This window comes from Mercenaria mercenaria, unplaced genomic scaffold (assembly GCF_021730395.1).
Source record: "Mercenaria mercenaria strain notata unplaced genomic scaffold, MADL_Memer_1 contig_4227, whole genome shotgun sequence".
NCBI lineage: Eukaryota > Metazoa > Mollusca > Bivalvia > Venerida > Veneridae > Mercenaria > Mercenaria mercenaria.
The window spans coordinates 10,034-29,965 of record NW_026462440.1 but is presented as its reverse complement, the minus strand read 5'-3'; the positions used below and the strand labels follow the sequence as shown (position 1 = coordinate 29,965).

Below are 19,932 nucleotides of genomic sequence, written 5' to 3'. Positions count from 1 at the left end.
AGGCATGTAATGACGATTCTTTCACTTGTTCCGGCGACTTACTCCTTGAAGTGCTGGATCGGAAGCGGTAAACGAACGTGTTTTACGGATGACCTGAACGAAACGTGCTTATTATAAATCAGATGGGTGAGGTACATACATTTTTCCATTCTAAGGGCGGATTTTCAAAGTGGAATGAAGCATTTTCGTGACTCTGACGTTTTTGAGATATAGAAATGGAAAACGGTAAATACTACACCTGTCGATTATAAAAATAGAACTCTATTAAAAGTTTCGATTTCTGTACATTTAATTAATAATCATAGGTGGTGGGCGTTAGTGGAAAATTCATAATTATGAGTAGTGGGGCCCCTCCCCCCATACTATTAATTCTGGAACTGCCCTAATTTATTTTTCTGCGTTTTTTTTAAATATCAACTGGATGGTCGGTCCTAAACTAATTTATTAATTTTATGTAAAAATAAGAAAACCATGTTACCACTTTAGAGGCCACGTTATGTACCTCATCTTCATGAAACCTTTTTTATATTATACAGAATGTTTGTTATCTAAAATCTAGGAAAACTTCAAAACTTGATTACCCGAGGTCAAAAACTTGATCACTAGGTCAAATCATAGAAAAACCTTGTAAATATTCTACATGCCACATTTTCTGTTTGATCTTTATAAAACTTTCGCCGACTAGAGATGATTTTGGTATGTGTGAAAAAAAGGTCAAATGTGAAACTGGTTTACCAAAGAATAATAAAGTTTCCTTTTAAAAAGGAAAGGCTTGATTGGTTTTGGCATAGTCTACATAACTGGACAAGTGGGGGTAGGGGTCATTACATAAGATTCTATGCAAAACATGATTGCGATTTTCTACTGCTGTTCCCATGGGAACCCCATTTTAATAATAGACGAACAAAAGAGCAACTGCAATCGGAAAACTTCCAATATTTCCGCATTGCGCAGCTTACGCCACAGGTCACTTGTTGATGCAACCAGTCACTGAATTCGTAACATATTGATCTCGGTTTGTGGCAGCTTCCCGGCTTTTCGTATCATACTAACACACACGTGGGTACCAAAAAAAACCCCAAAAACAATACATAGCCAAGCCAAAAACTTATCACGAGGACCAATCATGGAAAAACCTTGCTTACACTCTAAAGGTCACAATTTCTGTTTGATCTTAAAACTTTGTCAGAATGTTTGTCTCTATGAAATCTTGGATTAAGTTCAAAGCTGAGTTAAATGCGGATAAAAAACTAGGTCAAGAGGGAACACCTTGTAAACATTCTAGAGGCCACATTTTCTGTTTGATATTCATAAAACGTTGTCAGAATGTTTGTCTCAATGAAATTTAGGATAAATTCAAAACTGGGTTATCTAAGTCAAAAACTATGTCACTGAGCCCAATTATACAAAGATCTAGCTTATCAGTGTTATCACATACTTTCTCTCTTGATATATTATATAAGAAGTCAACACTATTGCAACTGATTTTATAACGTTATAAAATGTTGAAAGTGTAACAACAACAATAACAACAACAGCAACAACAATAAAATGTGCTACGTTGCTTTTTATTCCATGAAGTTTAAAATACACATTTTTGTATTACTTAGGATAGACAATAGAATATTGCTTAGCTGAAGAACAAGAAAGAAAGAAAGAAGGAATTGATGTGGATAATTACAGCAAGAAATTACATCGGAAAGATCAAACTGATCCTTGTTGATTCCAGTCTTATAGAGTTCTTTTTCTATATCAAAAAGTCATTTGTTACTTCAGTTAAATGCAGTCGTTAGCGTCCATAATCCTTTTTTGCTTTTTGTATGTATTTTTACCTTTATTATCTGATGGACTTATTCATATAGTTTATTTTAAACGTTTTTTTATTTATATTACTTTATTCGTATTTAATTTGTTAAATCACTTTATTTTTTTCGAAAAAACAAACAGCATCCGGAGTATATAGTTGTCTTCCGTATCCATCATCATTATTAAACAACACTAAAAATGTAAAAGTATTCTGCATAAATGTATGCAGAAATGGTGACAAGTAACTGAGGTTCGACCCAAAACTCAGCAAAACATGAAATAGAAACTTGTTACGAGTGAGTCAAAAGTAAATCCATCTTGTCAAAAACTCATAGCTGTGTAGCAAATGAGCAGGCAATAAAGCAATAAAGCGAAACAAATAAGAGAAGCATAATTAAGTGAGTCAAACACAAAGTGGTATGTCACTGAGCAAGTAGTTAAGAGACACTTTCTTATGTTTGGAATGCGCAAGTTGTAAATTTCAAAGACATAATTATGTCATTGTGCAAGATGCCAATATACTGAATGAGCAATTAACAGTAAAGCATCATGACACATTTCATTGTAAAACAAACATTGAGCGATTCGGATCTAGAAGGGTATTTCAAGTTATATATTCTTTTATATGCAGATGACACTGTAATGTTTTCAGAGTCGGCTGCAGAACTTCAAAAAGCACTTGATGCAATGTCAGATTACTGTAATTTATGGCATTTGCCAGTTAACAATTCTAAAACTAAAATTGTAGTTTTTTGAAAAAGTAAAAAAGGTTTTTTGTTAACACATGAAAAAACTAATTAGTTCTCTTCAAAATTATCAACAAGGATTACATTTAACTCAAAAACTGTTGTTAAGTTGGCTCAGACGTTCATGTATATTGTATATGTTTCTATGATCTTTTAATTTGACATGTCTTGCCATTTGTGTTAATTGTTATGCTGTTTTGGGCCCGATGCCTCTGAGGCCAAGGCTTTCAATAAAATCTTAAATCAATTGAGGATATAGCCCGCGATATGTAACTGCGCAAGTTATCAAAAGAAACTCTTTTATGTTGCGAATTTTCAAGATATAAATAAGTCTTATACACAGCAGGTTTCTCCAACCACTAGCATACACTTTCGATCTCCATAATTTATACTCGAAGTGATGTGTTAGAAATCTTAGAAAGTGTATACTTAATTAATGACTTATCGTGGAAAAACTTTAATTTGATTAAACGAGCATTCTTTACCAGGCTTGGAATTTTTAATTTTTCACTTATTTTAATGTAATTATTTTTAGATGCTACTGGTTTTAAGAATTGAAAGTAAGTAAGCAACATGTCCTGTGCATGCTATTCACTGTGTAAAAGGTAACTTCTAAAGTTAAAGTCAATACACTGCGTTTGCGGCCGATATAACATTATAGATAGCTAGTTATTTATTGAACAAAAGGCATAAAACATGAGTTCAAGTGGTATATGAAATATATACAGTGATGTATCCACATCCTGTTGTTGCTGTGCAGCACCTAATGTATTGGTGAGTCAAAGTCCGGCCAATATTGGTCTCTGATTCTCTCCAGATAATGATTTACATTGGATATTTCCCCTCCTGAAACAAATGTTGCTGATAGAACTTTATCATGGTATGGAATTACGTTTTCAGTTTATATGATACACATGAAAAACAATAAGCAATCATACAGTTTGAAGAAAATACCGATTTCTCCTTATTTCCCGTGAATATTAACCTGGTATATTTTTGAATTATAACTTGAAATGCCAAGGCATAGTAACAGTTGCTTTGGTCAATATAAATTTTCTCTGTTTGACTACTGGTCTCAATATAAATGGCATACATTTCCGAAGTCTGTACATGATTACATATGATTATGTCAATACAAAAGTAAAATATGTTGTATCACCTTGAAAGAGCTTTGTCCCCGGGCAAGCGGATGGTGTCTGCCATCTCATTTGTGAAAGAATTCCAAAAGCAGCACAATCTACTACAGACATCTTGTCACCCATAATATATTCTTTATTACCTGAAATGACGATATGGTTAAATAAGAAACAAATCTTAAAGTCTTAAAGTAAAAATAGTTAACAAAGGTTTTTCATATAGCTTTACTGATCGAGATCGCAATTGCTACTGACACTGAATTGAAAAAAGTCAGTTAGTATTCTCACAAAGTTTTATGAAGGAAAATGAGTCTGTAGCATATATGTTGAATATCTATACAGACGCTACAACACATACCCTTCTTGATTTATATACATTGAAAAATTCGTAACATTTGATATTATACCATATAAACAAGCTTAATTTGCTTAGAAACGTATACTACTGTCAGCTACATATCAAATCTTCAAGTTAATTGAAGAATTCAGTAATATATTTTCATTGAAATTTCAAGGATAAAAGTCCGAAAGGAAAAACAACATTCAAAGAACGCAGTCCCAAACCCACACCCACCCCTATCCCCTACAGCACATCAGAAGAAAAAATGGCTATGTGAAACTGTATGCACTCACGATGCTTGCATTCATTTGTTAAACCCATTATCACAAGCGATTTCAATTATAATATAATGGTATCAAACGGACATAAACATACATGAAGAAGGGATGCATGGTACTGCATGCATCATAAATTATGAAACGTTTTGTTGGTGGTAAACAGGCTTACCGTTTAAAATACATTGCTGATCATGCGTATTCATTAAGGCTGCGCGCCTCCAGATTAATGTATTTTTTCGGCGAATGCCGTATTAAGAACGAATTCGTGACCATGCCACGTGATTTCAGTTTGCAAATCAGACTACTCGATAACGCATTATAGATAATTTATAAAAATGAACGATTTATCAACACTCTGCCTGATTGGACGAGAGTGTCTATTTGTTTCACTCTGTTGATTGTGCTACGCTGGGTGAAATGTAGACAAAGAATGTATGCTTAATGACGCTGTTCACAGTTTTAAAGCTAAGTTTCGCTCAGTATAGTTAGCAAGAATATTGATATATCTAAAAAATGATAGTAAGTTTAATAAATATGATAAAAAACCTGTTCAAATACCAACATATATCAATATATCAAATAAGGGTGTGATTAGAGTCTTCTATGTAGAGAAGTGCCTTCCAGACCGCTGCTGTAATTATTTGTCGTAGAATAAACGAAACAAAATTGCACATCTAGGAAACCTTTGTGAACATTTTAAAGAGAACCATTTAAATTGTTGTTAAGTGTGGTGTTTGGTTTTGCTATTTGCAAAATGTTAGATAGATGATTTGTAAACCTCATATACTTCTTGTCTTACTACAATTAGCCGACAATCTATTTTAAAGATTGTTCTTGTTTTTCACTCTCCTGATTGTGCAACGCTAAGTGAAGTGTCAGACAAGGATTGTTTAATGACGCTGTTTACAGTTTTAAAGCTACGCTTCGCTCAGTATATTTAGCAAGAATATTGATATATCTAAAATGATAAGTAAGTTTAATAAATGTAGGCTAATAGAAACCTGTTCTAATACCAATATGTATCAATTTACAGGGAGAGCTGAATACGGTCTGCGTATCACATGAATGAGGGTGTGATTAGCCGATCGATTAATGTCTTCTAGGTAGAGAAGTGACTTCAAGACCACTGCTGTAATTATTCGACATAGAAAAAAAACGAAACAATATTGCACCGTTACGAGACCTTTGTGAAAAATTAAAAGAGAACCATTTAAATTGTTTAAGTGTTGTGTTTAGTTTTGCTATTTTCAAAATGTTAGATAGATGACAGAATAACACAAATGATATGAAAACCTCATAAACTTCTTGTCTTAATACAATTCGCCGACCATCTTTTTTAAAGATATTTCTTGTTTTCAAAATTTACTAAAACGTCTCCGTAATTTACAAGTAGCAATTACAATAAAAAGAAAGTATAAAGCGATTCTGTGCATTTTAGAATCTTTTATCTATAAAAGCACTCTTTATATTAATAAAATGTATAGAAAACTCTAATAAGCGTTAGTCACACCGTTGAAATCAGATGCAAAATACAAGGAATTTAGCTTCTTTTCTTATGATACACATTAACATATTTACTTAATACAGGTTTAGCATTTTCGATGTATAATATCAATTGCTATCTGTTTAAAAAATGAAATTTTACTGTTCATCTTGAGGCATGTCCCATTTGATTGTACGTCTTCTAAATGTATGGCAATAAAATATCATTTCCTTTGCTTTTAACCGCGTGATAATTTATATTTCCCCCTGAAACTGATACTGTCTAATTGGTGGGACGGAAGCGAAACTGTTATTATTTATCTATAAACACTTAGACCACTTTCGCTGTAACCTGTTAAAATTGCTAACATTCAATGATTACTGTTATATAGTAGAAGTAACAATGTTCCATGGCCTATTCGATAATGATAAATGTGATCTTCTATCTGAGTGTATAAAACAGTTTTGCTACATACGAATTGGAAATGAGATTACCTAAAATGTCTGAAAAATGTCGTAAGTTGTCCACTATCATGTCCTGTACTTCGCTCTTACTGTGGCGGCCGATTCCAACAGTGTAAGTCATTCCACTGAACCGCTTGTTAAGAAAAGACTTCTGCTCCATAGGAAAAGGTGAAAAGCCCTCTTGATACATTTCGTCACACAAAAGAATCCATCTTGTGTGTACATTTAACCTTTAAAATTCCATCAGTATTTAACCAATTTTTGACCGATGGGTATGAAAAATAAATTTGAGCAGCACTATGATAAAACCAACAAGGTGCATTGCGACCAGCATGGATCCAGACCAGCCTGCGCATCCGAGCAGTCTGGTCAGGATTCATACTGTTCGATTTCAAACCCTATGACAACTAGAGAAACCGTTGGCGATTAGTATTAATCCTGACACGCTGGCTGGTCTGAATCCATACTGGTCGCAAACGCACTCTGCTGGTGTTGTCATGGTGCGGCTCAAATTTTTTATCATTGATTTATCTTTAAAATTTTTGATTTGCAAAACACAGTATTCAATCCTTTTAGTCAACTTATAATTGTACATTAGGTAACAGCACATTGACCATGGAAGAGCTGAACATACCATGCAAATGATATTCTAGGAAATAAAATATGTATGTATGTATGTATGTATATATGCATGTATGTATACATGTATGTATTGATGTATGTATGTACTTCTGGCAACATACAGAAACATTCCTTTAAAATTACTATTTTTAACACGAGTTTCGCTTTCAGCCAAACTATTTATAATTGTAAAAGAAAAGTAAAGTGTCAATACATACATTTACTCATCATGCTGCATTAGAAGCATATTATAACATCCGTTATGATATTTACATGTTCAATTAAATGAGCCGCGCCTTGGGAAACCAACATAGTGGCATCCGCGCAGTCTGGTCAGGATCCATGCTGTTCGCTTTCAAAGCCTATTGGAATTAGAGAAACTGTTAGCGAACAACATGGATCCTGACCAGACTGTGAGGATGCGCAGGCTGGTCTGGATCCATGCTGGTCGCAAAGCCACTTTGTTGGTTTTCCAATGGCGCGGCTCAAATGTTCTTTATATGTATTAACTAAAACACATCATCTGTATAGCTGAAATGATGAAACTGTTTGCTACGAGGTTGACAGCATTACAGAACTTGTCACACATTAACTATTGAACCTTACTGAGTGTTATTCATTTGCTGATACTTTCAAAGACCGTATATAAGAGAAATAGTTAACGATGAGTTGCGAAAAAATGTTAAATTCTGGTGTTTCTATGCCACTGTGCTAATTTGTCGAAAACACTTTGTACTAAGTAGTTGATCTACCATAATATATATAAATGTTCTTTGTTATATACTATTATAAACACCTTTCTTTTCATTTTTTTCGGATAACGTATATTTCCCCATTAAGAAAGAAGACGACATAATCAAATCTTATAAACAAAATATAAACATTTTAACATACCAATATATGAACTCCTCTATCCATTTCTGTATTGCCCAGGCAAGGGCTTTCTCCTGTTTGGAGAGATCACTGTTCATGTCCACCTTGAATTCTTTGTTTAGGAATTCGATAATCAGCTGGGAATCACCCATTGTTGTTCCGTTGTACTCGATCCAAGGAGATTTCTTCTTTGGACCAAGCAAATGGTTGTTCACAGTGAAGTCACACTGATCACATACAGAGGTGAATTGAAAATTTTGAAATAAAAAAAATAAATTTGGAAGGAATAAAGTGTGGCAATGTAGTTATATATTCACCATTTAGAAACAAAATACATGTGCTATTGTTATTTTTGTGAAGGTGGAAGAATTTTAAACTGGCTAGCGCATATTGTTTCCAGATGGTAATAATATAACCACAAAATACTCCTTAGATCAAATATGTATTATTTTTTTCTATTTTATCAAATACATTAATTTTAATCAATGTTTACTACTTTTTTGGGAAATAAAATTTGGACACGACAAAAATCGTCATTAAAACGTTGGCAGTTGAAAATCAAAATTAATTATAACATGTGTTTCAATATCATAAATAAATTCAAACGTAAATAACTTTCTCTAAAATTTGGATAGCTACAGATTTTATTAAGCATATTCTTTAACATAAGCACCGAATGATACTTGCTTCATTTGATAACGGAACAGAACGATTTGTTTTTCATTTTAAACGACAGAAAGTCATGTGTTCGATGTTAAAGTAACTAGGTAAAGCATCAGACCAATACCAATACCAAGTTTCTCAAAAGTTATTGCAAATAAAATGTGTTGCTTACATATAAACCCATGCATGTAAGCAATATTAATAATATATATTTATCATTTGTTACAGTCTTTAGAATTGGAGACATTTAGACTGGCTCCCGTCCCTATGTTTGTTTTGTTATAATTCTTATGCTAGTATATATTTTCTTCGTTAACAGTGGAAGTAACTCCAACAGGTTGTTTCTGTAATGACATGCTTTATTGTTCCTGGCTCCAAACATAGGAATGGTTTAGCCACCAGATAAAATGTGTCTGTGGTTCGTCGTCCTTCCGTCCTTCCGTCCGTCCGTCCGTCCAATTTCTCGTAATCACATCTCCTCAGAAACTACTGGTTGATTTTGACAAAACTTTGTCTGATGTATTGGTACCCTAGTTATGTACTCCTGAAAATCAGACTATTTGGCCCCACTTCGGGGGTCACATCTTTCATATAGACTTATATGGAAACAACTTTGAAAACCTTCTTGTCCATAACCTACAACATTCAAATTCGGACCACATGTATAGTATTGAGTGGCAAGATGAACCTTGTTACGAGTTGACCTTGATCTTGTTCTAGTGACCTACATTCACATTTCTGTAGATACAGCCTTTAAATCTGGACCACATGCAAAGGTTTATGTACCGAAACAAACTTTGACCTTGACACTGACCAAGTGACCTACTTTCACATTTTTTAAGGTACAGGCTTCAAATTTGGACTACAGGCATAGATTTGTGTTCCGAAATGAAATTTGACATTGATTTAACATAGTGACCTACTTTTACATTTTTTAAGCTACAGGCTTCAAATTTGGACCACATACATAGTTTTGTGTACGGTTATCAACTTTGAATTTGAGACTGACCCAATGACCTACTTTCACATTTCTGAAGCTTCATGCTTCAAATTTAGAACACTTACATAGTTTTGTGTTCTGAATTGAAATTTGACTTTGATTTTTACCTAGTATTTCTCTTCACATTTCTCAAGCTACAGTCATCAAATATGAAGCCCATATGTAGTTTTATGTAACAAAATGAACTTTGACCTTGAAATTGATCAAGTGACCTACTTTCATATGTCTCAAGCTACAGCTTTTAAATTTGGACCACATGCATAGTTTTGTGTACCGAAATGAACTTTGACCTTGGTTTTGACCTTGAGCTTGTCTCAAAATTAGGAACATTCAAAAATGACTCAATGGTAGGTGCCAAGATCATTCTGTGATCTCTTGTATTTTTTTGCATTTTTGAATGTTATGAACGAAAAACCAAAGTGTGCTTGTTAGTGCCTATCGTTATTTAGTCTAATGAAATTTAATAGCAGAAGTTTCAATTTTCTTCGAAATATTTACTTATTGACCAACTCACATATCGTCTTACGTATATAAGTATGACGACATAACAAAGATGGCTGTACCTGATACGGTATCTTGTTTACTCTCAGGTACGTCTCTAGCTTCACAACAAAATGGCTTATATCTGGGCCTTTCTTTCCTCTGCCGAATGTATGTACAATAACAACATTTTCGGGGTAATCTATGCCACAGATTCTGCGGAAAAAATACACATAACCTTTAAACTAAGAATTGGAAGGTAAACATAAAAGCATTATGTCGAGATAAATTTAGGAAAGTTATTAAGGTATATTTAGAGGCGACAAAAATCTTATGATAGTAACACAATTCATTTCAAAGTTTAATTTTATTAAGATGGCATGTTACGCCATAATGTGACATTTCCAAACAAAGTATGTTTCCAGTAACCTTCATTGACCTTTACCTAGCAGTTGCTCATCATGACTTAACTTAAATCTAATAGTTAAGCAATACCTTTCTTTTTGTACTACATCCATGCTTTTTAATCTCTTCAATAAGTAAATGCTTGTTCCTACAACCGCCGATAATCCAGCAGCCGTATACACTACATTCCTCCCGAGAAATGTTTCCATCACGGAAGATACTTATGCAGCGAAATATGTACGCATAAAAATAATTTATAAATATCGCTCGGCCGGTTAATGCACTGCGCATCAGTGCATATTATGTGTTTATTTTGTTTTTGTTAAAATGTTATTTGCATCGCTGTTAGTGTGGTTAATGATCTTTGCATGCTCTGATATTCATTGCATGTGTTGTCTACCAGTTTTTTTTTATTAAATACTGGAGAAAACAGTTTACTATGTAAATTTATGAGACGTACATATGCAGTCGACTAGATATGATTATTACTGAAACAGTCGGTGCATTGTATACATATTTACAGGTAATGTATCATATGGTTGCAGTTGGTAGTTTTCAAACTTAGATTCGTATTGGTCTGGGTCGGGTCAAAATCTTAAAATAAAGGTAAATATTAAAAACCGAAAGTCCTGTTTTCCTTCAAAATGAAATTCGATGTAAATGCTACGTAAAGTTACTCTACGTAGAACTGACGTTGCCAAGCACTTATGTGACCTTAACAGATTTAGTGCCTAAAATTTTGTCATTTCTTTATTTTCTGTTGCATTTTATATTTCCATTTTTTAACATGATTGTTGAGATACTTTACATCAGAAATTTACGAACAATTTGTAGCACACTATTGAATCTGCAACTGAAACCTTTCAATAGGAACTGACGCAGAATGGGATTATTCTTTCGACGCAGCAGAAGGAGTTGGTAAATCGGAATCAAATGACCACCATGTGAAATAAATGTATTTTATATAGCATTCTGAGAAACATGAATCTAATAAGAAAATGGACCCAACACTTAATAATTAAATAGAAATTAAAAAGAATATTTATATAAGTAAAAAGCAAAAAAAAAAAAAAAATAAAAATAAAAAATAAATAAATAAAAAAAAAAAAAAAAAGTAAGGAAAACGTAGTCAAATTTCCATTATAATTTGGATCGAAAGCTGTGCATATGCGAATGGTGTTCAGGCCGTTATGATATCAGTCTTAATCAAATCGATATAGATTTATCAATATCAGGTATTTCCTTGCTGTATACATTTAAATCTCAAACTACATTTTCGTTGGCCTGTATCATATAAAAAGAATAAATGATGTGCATGTGATTAATTTAGTTTACTGTTGATCAACATCTAACTTTATTAATACAACAGTTTTAAAATAAACGTCGTACTAATTTAATACTTTCAAACAACGTCAAGAAATTCAATACAAAAACTGTAATATTCTGAATATTTTTCCTTTTCATAAAGCATAATAGAATTGCTAGTGAAACGTTAAAAGCAGACATTTTTCTTAATGTATCTTGTACATGATTAGACCTAGAATCACAACTTTTGGAACATCCCTCATATAGTGCAAAAGGCATACGTCTGAATAAATTGCTACATGATATACAAATAAACAAATTGTCTGCTAACTTCTTGATGATGACATATATCACCTGATCCCCCTTCTAACATATATCAGATTCAATTTGTCATAAAAGCGCAGTCGCAAAAAAAAGTGTAAATATGAAATGCATGCCAAATTACATTAAACTGTTATTATAAATTCATTACAATATGAGATAAACATTATAAATGATGGAAATGAAAAAATAAGACAAAATAAGTTTAAAGTTAAATGTAATGTACCAAAACGTACCACCGTAATAACACCGAAGAAGACAAGTTTAATGTCAATCCCCGCGTGTAATTTATTCTTCTGCGTTGTTTATATATATACAATTGATCACCGGCAATTATATAAAACGTAAAGTGATCAATTACTTAGTCTTTAAACAGGTTTGTGATATTTGCGTAGGAATAAAATTACTGTCAAGATATTACATATATGATAAATCTTGTGGTCATTCACAAACTGAAGCTGATATTTTATAGACGTACTGAATGAAGCATCTGATCTTAAGTGAAATTGGAAACAAAACAATATGTAAAAGTGCTGTGTGTCTTGAAAAATGTTATAACTATGTTGTATTTAATTGAAACCATTGACTTTCTCGACAGTTTTGTTATTTCCAGTGCTATTCTTAATATGTCTGAACAAGTATTTCCTTTATGACACATGGGTATTAAAATTATAATATCTGCGTAAAACAAATTTAACATACCATATTTTTTAATGCATTTATTTATTTATTAGTGTGCCAAACTCTTACGCATTGTAATCACCAGAGTGTGTCTTCTATTTCTCTCAAAGGCTTTTAACTTACTTGTTTACAGCTTTAAATGTGTCCATAGTCTGCTGCTTTTCTCATAGCATGCACAACATGTCATGAGAACACCAGTCACAGTGCAAATAGAGGCAGCTTTTCTGGATGGCATATTTCGATTGTGACAGACTGTGCTGAAGATGTGAAATTCGTCGTTTAAAGTACTTACTTAAGCATGTGCTCTGTGAAGGCTTGAGGATGGTGTTGGCTCAATGTCTTTGAATACTTTTAGACATTTAAGTAAATGACACTCAAAACTTCTAGGTAATCTAGGAAACTTGCAAAGCTATGAAGTTAGGAGATATACCGTCGAAAGAGATTTTTGTGCAGCTTTGCTTGCGCTCTGTCCGATAAAAATGGTTACGTATAAATGCCACTTACCTTGATTTTCCGTGAAATTTGGCTCTGTGGCCGTCATTCTACCCGTGTTAGACATCATTCCTGGTTACGTGTTCCCCCACACTGAAGATGGCCACAATCAAGCCTATATGTAAGGACATATTAAAATAACCTATATCATATATCTAGAATATGCCAAATATGTAATGGTTTACATCAATTAACATTTATTAATGTACAGCATCTATGTTAATACACAACGAAACAAGGAGCTGCGTTCAATAAACGCTTGATGTCCCCGGTGGCATCCTTGTCGATACAAAGCAACCTAAGTCCAAAACGAGGTCAAGGTCAAACTGAGGTCAGGTGATGTTTGAAGATGAGGAATGGTCACAGGTTACATCTGTATTAGTATCAATTCATTCTTGTAAGCGGTATTGATGCTAGACGAAACGGTCCCATTTGGTTAACCAAGAGATGGTCCATATAAAGCAACCTAAGTCCAAAATGAGGTCAAGGTCAGGGTCAAACTGAGGTCAGGTGATGTCTGAAGATGAGGAATGTTCACAGGTTACATCTGCATTAGTATCAAGTCATTCTAGTAAGGGGTATTGATGCTAGACAAAACGGTCCCATTTGGTTAACCTCGTACGGACGGACGAACGGACGAACGGACAGGACGATCACTATATGCCTCCCGCATCAGTAAATGCATAAAAGGCATAAAAACAACATCGTTTTATCGGACGCTTTTACTCGTTCAAAATCATTTTCCTTACAAACAGAAAGGCTATCTTTCATGGCATTTTCATACTAATTGTTCACAGTCACAACTACATTGATACAGTGAAGTACATTATAAGTTCGCCTACTAACAATTCCTACAACCACTATGCCTTGAAGTGTACTGGATCACCTCATTGCAAGATTTTGGAAGCTTTCTGATGTTTTGGCCACAACGGCTCCAGTTTATGATTAATATTCCCGTGTCCATGCCCAGTCGCAAGATGAGGGTATATCTTGTTCAGCTGTCAGTGAGTGGCCCATATATAACCTGCCTAAGTATTGATCACTTTGATTTGCTCTGATGTAGAGCGGATATGATTTGTCGACCTTTCTGTGCAAACAGCTACATTCTGGTTGCACTGGCGGCAAATCTCTCAACTAATGATTGAGTGGTCACATCTCTTATCATCCTTGAGAATAGCAGATTATATTCAATGAAACGCTTCAATACTGTTTTTAAAAGGGGCGCAGACATTATGAGCGGTCTTTTTCCTGTTTCCTAAGAAGAAGGTCTGGTCACAGCCAGTGAAAGCGTAAAGTCCAGGCAGTGCTTTATCCTTTCTGATGCCAAGATCAATTGCTAAATCATGGACTGAAATACATCTGTACTTTGTAACCGAAATGTATCTGTACTTCATACCCTACACCGATGTCCACAATCTTTTTCATTATTTTGGACAAAATCATGCGCATGTCAAACCGGCCAAATTTGAGCTTCCTTATATAATGGTTTGGTAATACGAAGTTCGGATTACAATCGGGTATGTTGTGCAACACTTGATTACTATTTGTAGTCACAACATTTCCCAATTCAGAATCAATTCTATCTGCTTTCTTGGACAGAAAATGTAACAAATCGGTTCAGTTTTTATTAATTTATACGAAAGATTGCCAGTTTGAAATACACGTCTTCTAACAGTTCTCAGAGTTGATTCTTTACAAGTTTAATGAACCTATGTTGAGTACTTCAAGAATGTTTTTGCGGGACGCAGTTTCAAAGATGGGTTCTATAGTTGATCTGGCTTTAGGCCGATTCTCGAGTGCTGATAGCAGATTTGCTTCCTGATCGCAAGTTACCGAAAGTGGAGAGCAACATTCAGCCAAGTTCGTCCCCAGTTTTCTTCCATGTGGCCAAATGTAATACATAAAACATAAAGAAGTCGTTACAAAGGTCTGATCTGCGCATTTCTCTTAAATTGTTTTTTGTACTTGTAGCATGTGTAAATGTTGAGTTCTGCTCAGCCCGGGGCTAGAGGGCGTGGACGGTAGCATCCATTTTAATGGCTCGATCCAACCGAGCCTGCAACATTTTCATTTTTTGTCCCGTTGAACGACCTGTGAAGTTTCCACCTTTTCTATTTTTCTCTGATATTGATTCAGAACTGCAGTTAGTGCTGTATCATCGCTGCAGCTTTAGCCTCGTCTTGGCAGACAGGCAACAGTGCTGCATTGTCAATGCTGTATCATCGCTACAGCCTTAGCCTCGTCTTGGCAGACAGGCAACAGTGCTGCATTGTCAATGCTGTATCATCGCTAGAGCCTTAGCCTCTCTTGGCAGACAGGCAACAGTGCTGCATTGTCAATGCTGTATCATCGCTGCAACCTTAGCCTCGTCTTGGCAGACAGGCAACAGTTCTGCATTGTCAATGCTGTATCATCGCTGCAGCCTTAGCCTCGTCTTGGCAAATAGGCAACAGTGCTGCATTGTCAATGCTGTATCATCGCTACAGCCTTAGCATCGTCTTGGCAGACAGGCAACAGTGCTGCATTGTCAATGCTGTATCATCGCTGCAGCCTTAGACTCGTCTTGGCAGACAGGCAACAGTGCTGCATTGTCAATGCTGTATCATCGCTGCAGCTTTAGCCTCGTCTTGGCAGATAGGCAACAGTGCTGCATTGTCAGTGCCATCCATTAGGAACAGATGGCGAATGCACGGCACGGTACCGCTTCTACAGCTTTGTACACACCCTCGCTAGTTATACGTGATTAGTGCACGCATTTCAGCTACTTGTAAATAAAAGAATGTGCCAACCGGTATAATTATAAGCTATCAATTATCATTGAAAGGTTAAGGCCCCAATTACCGCGTGTACAGGTAGTTTTCAGAACCTCAGGTACTAGTTTTATTTTATTTATTATTAAATACAGAAGTCAATTTAGTCAGAAAAACATCGATCACAAGGTATTTACATTCAAATTATTACAAGAATATTTTTACTGAAACAAAGTTTTCACGATTTGTTTTTGCAAAGGTTGTACACATTAATTGGACATCGATTGTATTGAACAATAGGTATATCGGATGTGATTACGGGATTAGCGGATACATACACATAAAGAAACATCATGCGCCCCTCAGTTTTCTAATAGAAACTCCTTACTTACAGGTAAATGACCATGGTGGGAAAGGTCATTTTTGATGTAAACAACTGGTAGAATAATTTGACATCATAATATCTGCAATTAAAATGATTTAATTCATTACAGTTACGAACAGTGTACATAATAACTATCGAGATATATATTTGACTATCTTGGCGTGTTTTGGGGGAAATATTAATCTTATTTTGGACCTTTATAATGGCATTGAACTAAGGCTGTTATATTATGTACATATCAACATTTCCAAGTTCAATGAATGCACGTCTAATAATGACTACCGACCATGCAGAGTTCCGCCTTACCTTTTTTCTTTCTGTCCGTAGGACTAGACACGAAACTTCCAATACTTTATGTACGCTTGTAAAATTGTGCTTAACTGGGAGAAGTGGACTGCTTTTTCTGTCTGCAACTACAGATGTATTTAAATTCAACTTGTTCTTTTTCTGCTGCCAACAGGTTAAGACAGACATTTCTGACTTCGAATCAAGGCAAGCGAAAACTCAATGGTCCTAGTGTAGGTAGCTCTTGTGTATACCTGTCCGCTTTTATCAATAGCTGTAACAAGAAATATAGAGACAGTTAACTAATATCACACGTCACATCATCTTTGAAAGGGTTAAAGTATGCAGAAGGTTGAAGCGATAGGTCACTATATCTATGGTAGTGTAGAGTCGGTACAATAGAATCCTCAACATGATCATCCATGTTGGATCAGTGGTATGGAAGTTCCATGCAAAGCGCCTGAATAAGAAGAAATTAATAGAAATATACGTTAACGAAGTTTTTAGCTCGACGACACAGATTTAAATGGCTCTACAATTTTGTTGGTGTAATTGTAATTTAGTATAACTAATACCGTTATAAACAGTATCATATCCCCTGGCAACTGCAAATAATGAAATAGAATGACTTGACACAGTATAGAATAGAGACATTTAAATAACCAAAGTAACGCGCTAGCGATCCAATCAACTATGTACAACCATCAATATTAACATAATTACGCATCGTTCTGCAATAGAAAATCACCTTAACTCTGTGAATATATCTTGTAACGTTGAAACGATGTCTACTTAAAATCTAATGTCAATCGGTCTTTTAAGTCTTTGGTAAATAACGTTTTGTCTAAGAAAGGCGTAATGCATGGCCTGACAAAAACTTGTTTCGCAAACATGTAGAAAACTGAGCAAACCATTTAGTAATGCAAGAACTCGTGAAAACACCAACAGAAACTTCTGAGTTATTACAGAAAACAAGCGTTTTAGTTGACTTTGGCAGGTAGCTCAAGCATTCATCTAAAACAGTTCTAATAACTTGATTAAATATAAAACAAGTATGAATATATTGTTCTATGATTTTCAGAGAGATAAATAACAAAACATCTACCATCTAAATGATTCAGTTAAACGTATTTTACATTTCCCGAGATTGATATATTGTTGATTTTTTCCAAATGATACACTGATCTTAAATCACAGAAGTTGTTCAGTATGTTTAAGAAATGATTAAATTAATCAATAGAAGTTGACGATATGTGGATGCTGAAGAAATGGGCATTACTTAAACATGGCGATTAGAAACACCGATAGATGCTCCCCGAAACGCTCTCACTCATCTCTGTGAATATGTATAGCTTACATAGCATTCGATTTATGCCCCGGTTTCAAAAACAAATGAGTAATTCTAAAATGGGACAAAATAGAGTTATGGTTCGTTGCCACTGCACTCCCCATCAATGACCCCTATCGACATGTAAAGTATTAAGTCAATACCTTACAAAATGTTCAAGTTATGCCTCGGACAAGATTTTCAAAAAGGAGATGATTAAAATATTGAACCACCTAGAGTTATGGTTCCTCGTCACTGCACTTCATCTTAATGAGGTATATTTATGCGCCATATTGTAAGGCTGCACTTTTTGAGCTCTGATTTGATTTAATTTTGTTGTCGTTAATAGTGGGAGTGGAGACGTAATTTTTGGAGTGTAGTTTTGTGAATGTGTGCTTGTTGTGTTTGTGCCATTACATTTTGGATTGCTGTATGTGTTGATCCAAAATCAGCAGCAGAAATAATCACATATATAAACTTGAAATATTTATTGAACTTTCGCTCACCATTGTAGTTTTCAATAATGGATTTTATTATGTATAATAGCAATTTCTTACACCGAATTTGGCAATCAACAAGGTGTAGACTTAATCCTATTATGTTATCAAGGTTTAAGGATTTGAGAATATTGAAACAGTACAGAGGAAAAAGAGCTGGTCGCCTGAAGGCACAAACCTTGAACAATAGCAAAAGTGGTTACGATAAACCAGTGGTTTTCAGAGGTGTAAACTTTAGCAACCTTATATACCCTAAGAAAAATGGAAATAAATTGAATAGACAAAATGAATAGCTTACATGTTCGACGCTAAATTGTCGCTCGGCAGTAAATAAAGATGTTCTTATTGGTCAATTGTTACGCGGGGAAAAGATAGATTTTGCCCTTCTTATAGAGACTTGGTTTTCCGAAGACAAACAGCAGCAGTATGAATCGTCTGATCTCAGTCAAAATGGCTATAAACTGAGTGTTACGAACAGGCAAAATAGGGTGGTGGTGGTGTTGCACTGACATGTAGATCCGCTGTAAACATGCGCAAACTTTCGGCAGGAAATTCTCACAGTTTTGAATATGGTGTTTGGCAGTTGATTTTCAAGAACATTACTATGCTTGTAGTTGGGATATACAGACCTCCATCTTTATCCACTTGTTCCCAGTTCGTCACAGACGTCTTTCAATACATGGAGGGAGTACTATCACAGTACTCAAATGTAATAGTCATGGGTGACTTTAATCTTCACATCCACGATGACACAAATGCAGTAACAGAATTCAACAATTCTCTGTATGCCATGGGTTTGCAACAGCATGTACAATTTAGTACACACACTGGTGGTAACATTCTTGATTTAGTCTTTACGGAAGTGGTTTCTTGTGAACAGGGTCCATATATTTCTGATCACTGTTCAGTTAAAATTGTAACAAATGTTAGAAAGGAAAATATAACCAGTGAGGTGGTGCTTTTTAGAAATTTCAAAGACATGGATACGAACACATTTTCAAGTGATCTGAGAGAAATGACCATCGAAAGTGATAATGTCGACTTTTTTGTTGAAGATTTTCAGACAGCAGTAGAAAAGATTATGAACTCACACGCACCATTGATAGAAAAAACAATCATCCGGCGCGCTCCAAAACCCTGGTTCACAGAAAAACTCCTTCACCTTAAAAGAGTGGCTCGCAAATCTGAACGTTTGTGGAAGAAACATAGACAATCACATCTGTATGAAGCCTTCAAAACAGCACATAAAAACTATGAAAACGAACTCAAACGTGAGAAAAAGTCATCTCTAAGTGAAAAAGTTCTAAATGCAAAAGGTGGCTCGAAAAAGCTTTATAGATTTGTATCTGAGACAACTGGCACTAGGTCTGAAAACCCTATGCCAACTGGACATGACAGCACACTGGCAGAGAAATTTGCAGATCATTTCATGAATAAAATCGAAAAAAATCGAGAATCGTTGAAACATTTCGATAATTTTCGACCATGCGAAAAAGATATTCCGTGTTTTGACAGTTTTAAAGATCTGAGCGAGGAAGAAGTTAGAAACCTTATAAACCAACTACAGAAGAAATCATGTGAACTTGATATCCTA

General features: G+C 34.8%; 1 protein-coding gene across 1 annotated transcript; it reads right to left on the bottom strand.

Annotated features, from left to right (window-relative positions):
* Positions 1–1,549: 1,549 nt before the first annotated feature.
* Positions 1,550–10,589, bottom strand: LOC123532475 (failed axon connections homolog). The gene is made up of 6 exons (XM_045313925.2): positions 10,386–10,589; positions 9,974–10,106; positions 7,769–7,974; positions 6,284–6,483; positions 3,712–3,831; positions 1,550–3,398 (listed from the first exon to the last, which is right to left on the bottom strand). The coding sequence occupies exons 1-6, from the start codon at positions 10,502–10,504 to the stop codon at positions 3,316–3,318; spliced, it is 861 nt and encodes a 286-aa protein (XP_045169860.2). The 5' UTR covers positions 10,505–10,589; the 3' UTR covers positions 1,550–3,315.
* Between the last annotated feature and the right edge of the window lie 9,343 nt (positions 10,590–19,932).

Bases quoted from the DNA above. Each gene is read 5' to 3' on its own strand.
- LOC123532475 (XM_045313925.2), bottom strand. From the start codon at position 10,504: ATGGAAACATTTCTCGGGAGGAATGTAGTGTATACGGCTGCTGGATTA. The intron at 7,975-9,973 runs GTACAGCCATCT...GTATGTGATCAG, and splicing joins TAAACAAGATACCGTATCAG to TGTGACTTCACTGTGAACAA. The intron at 6,484-7,768 runs GTATGTTAAAAT...GGAATTTTAAAG, and splicing joins ATAGAGGAGTTCATATATTG to GTTAAATGTACACACAAGAT.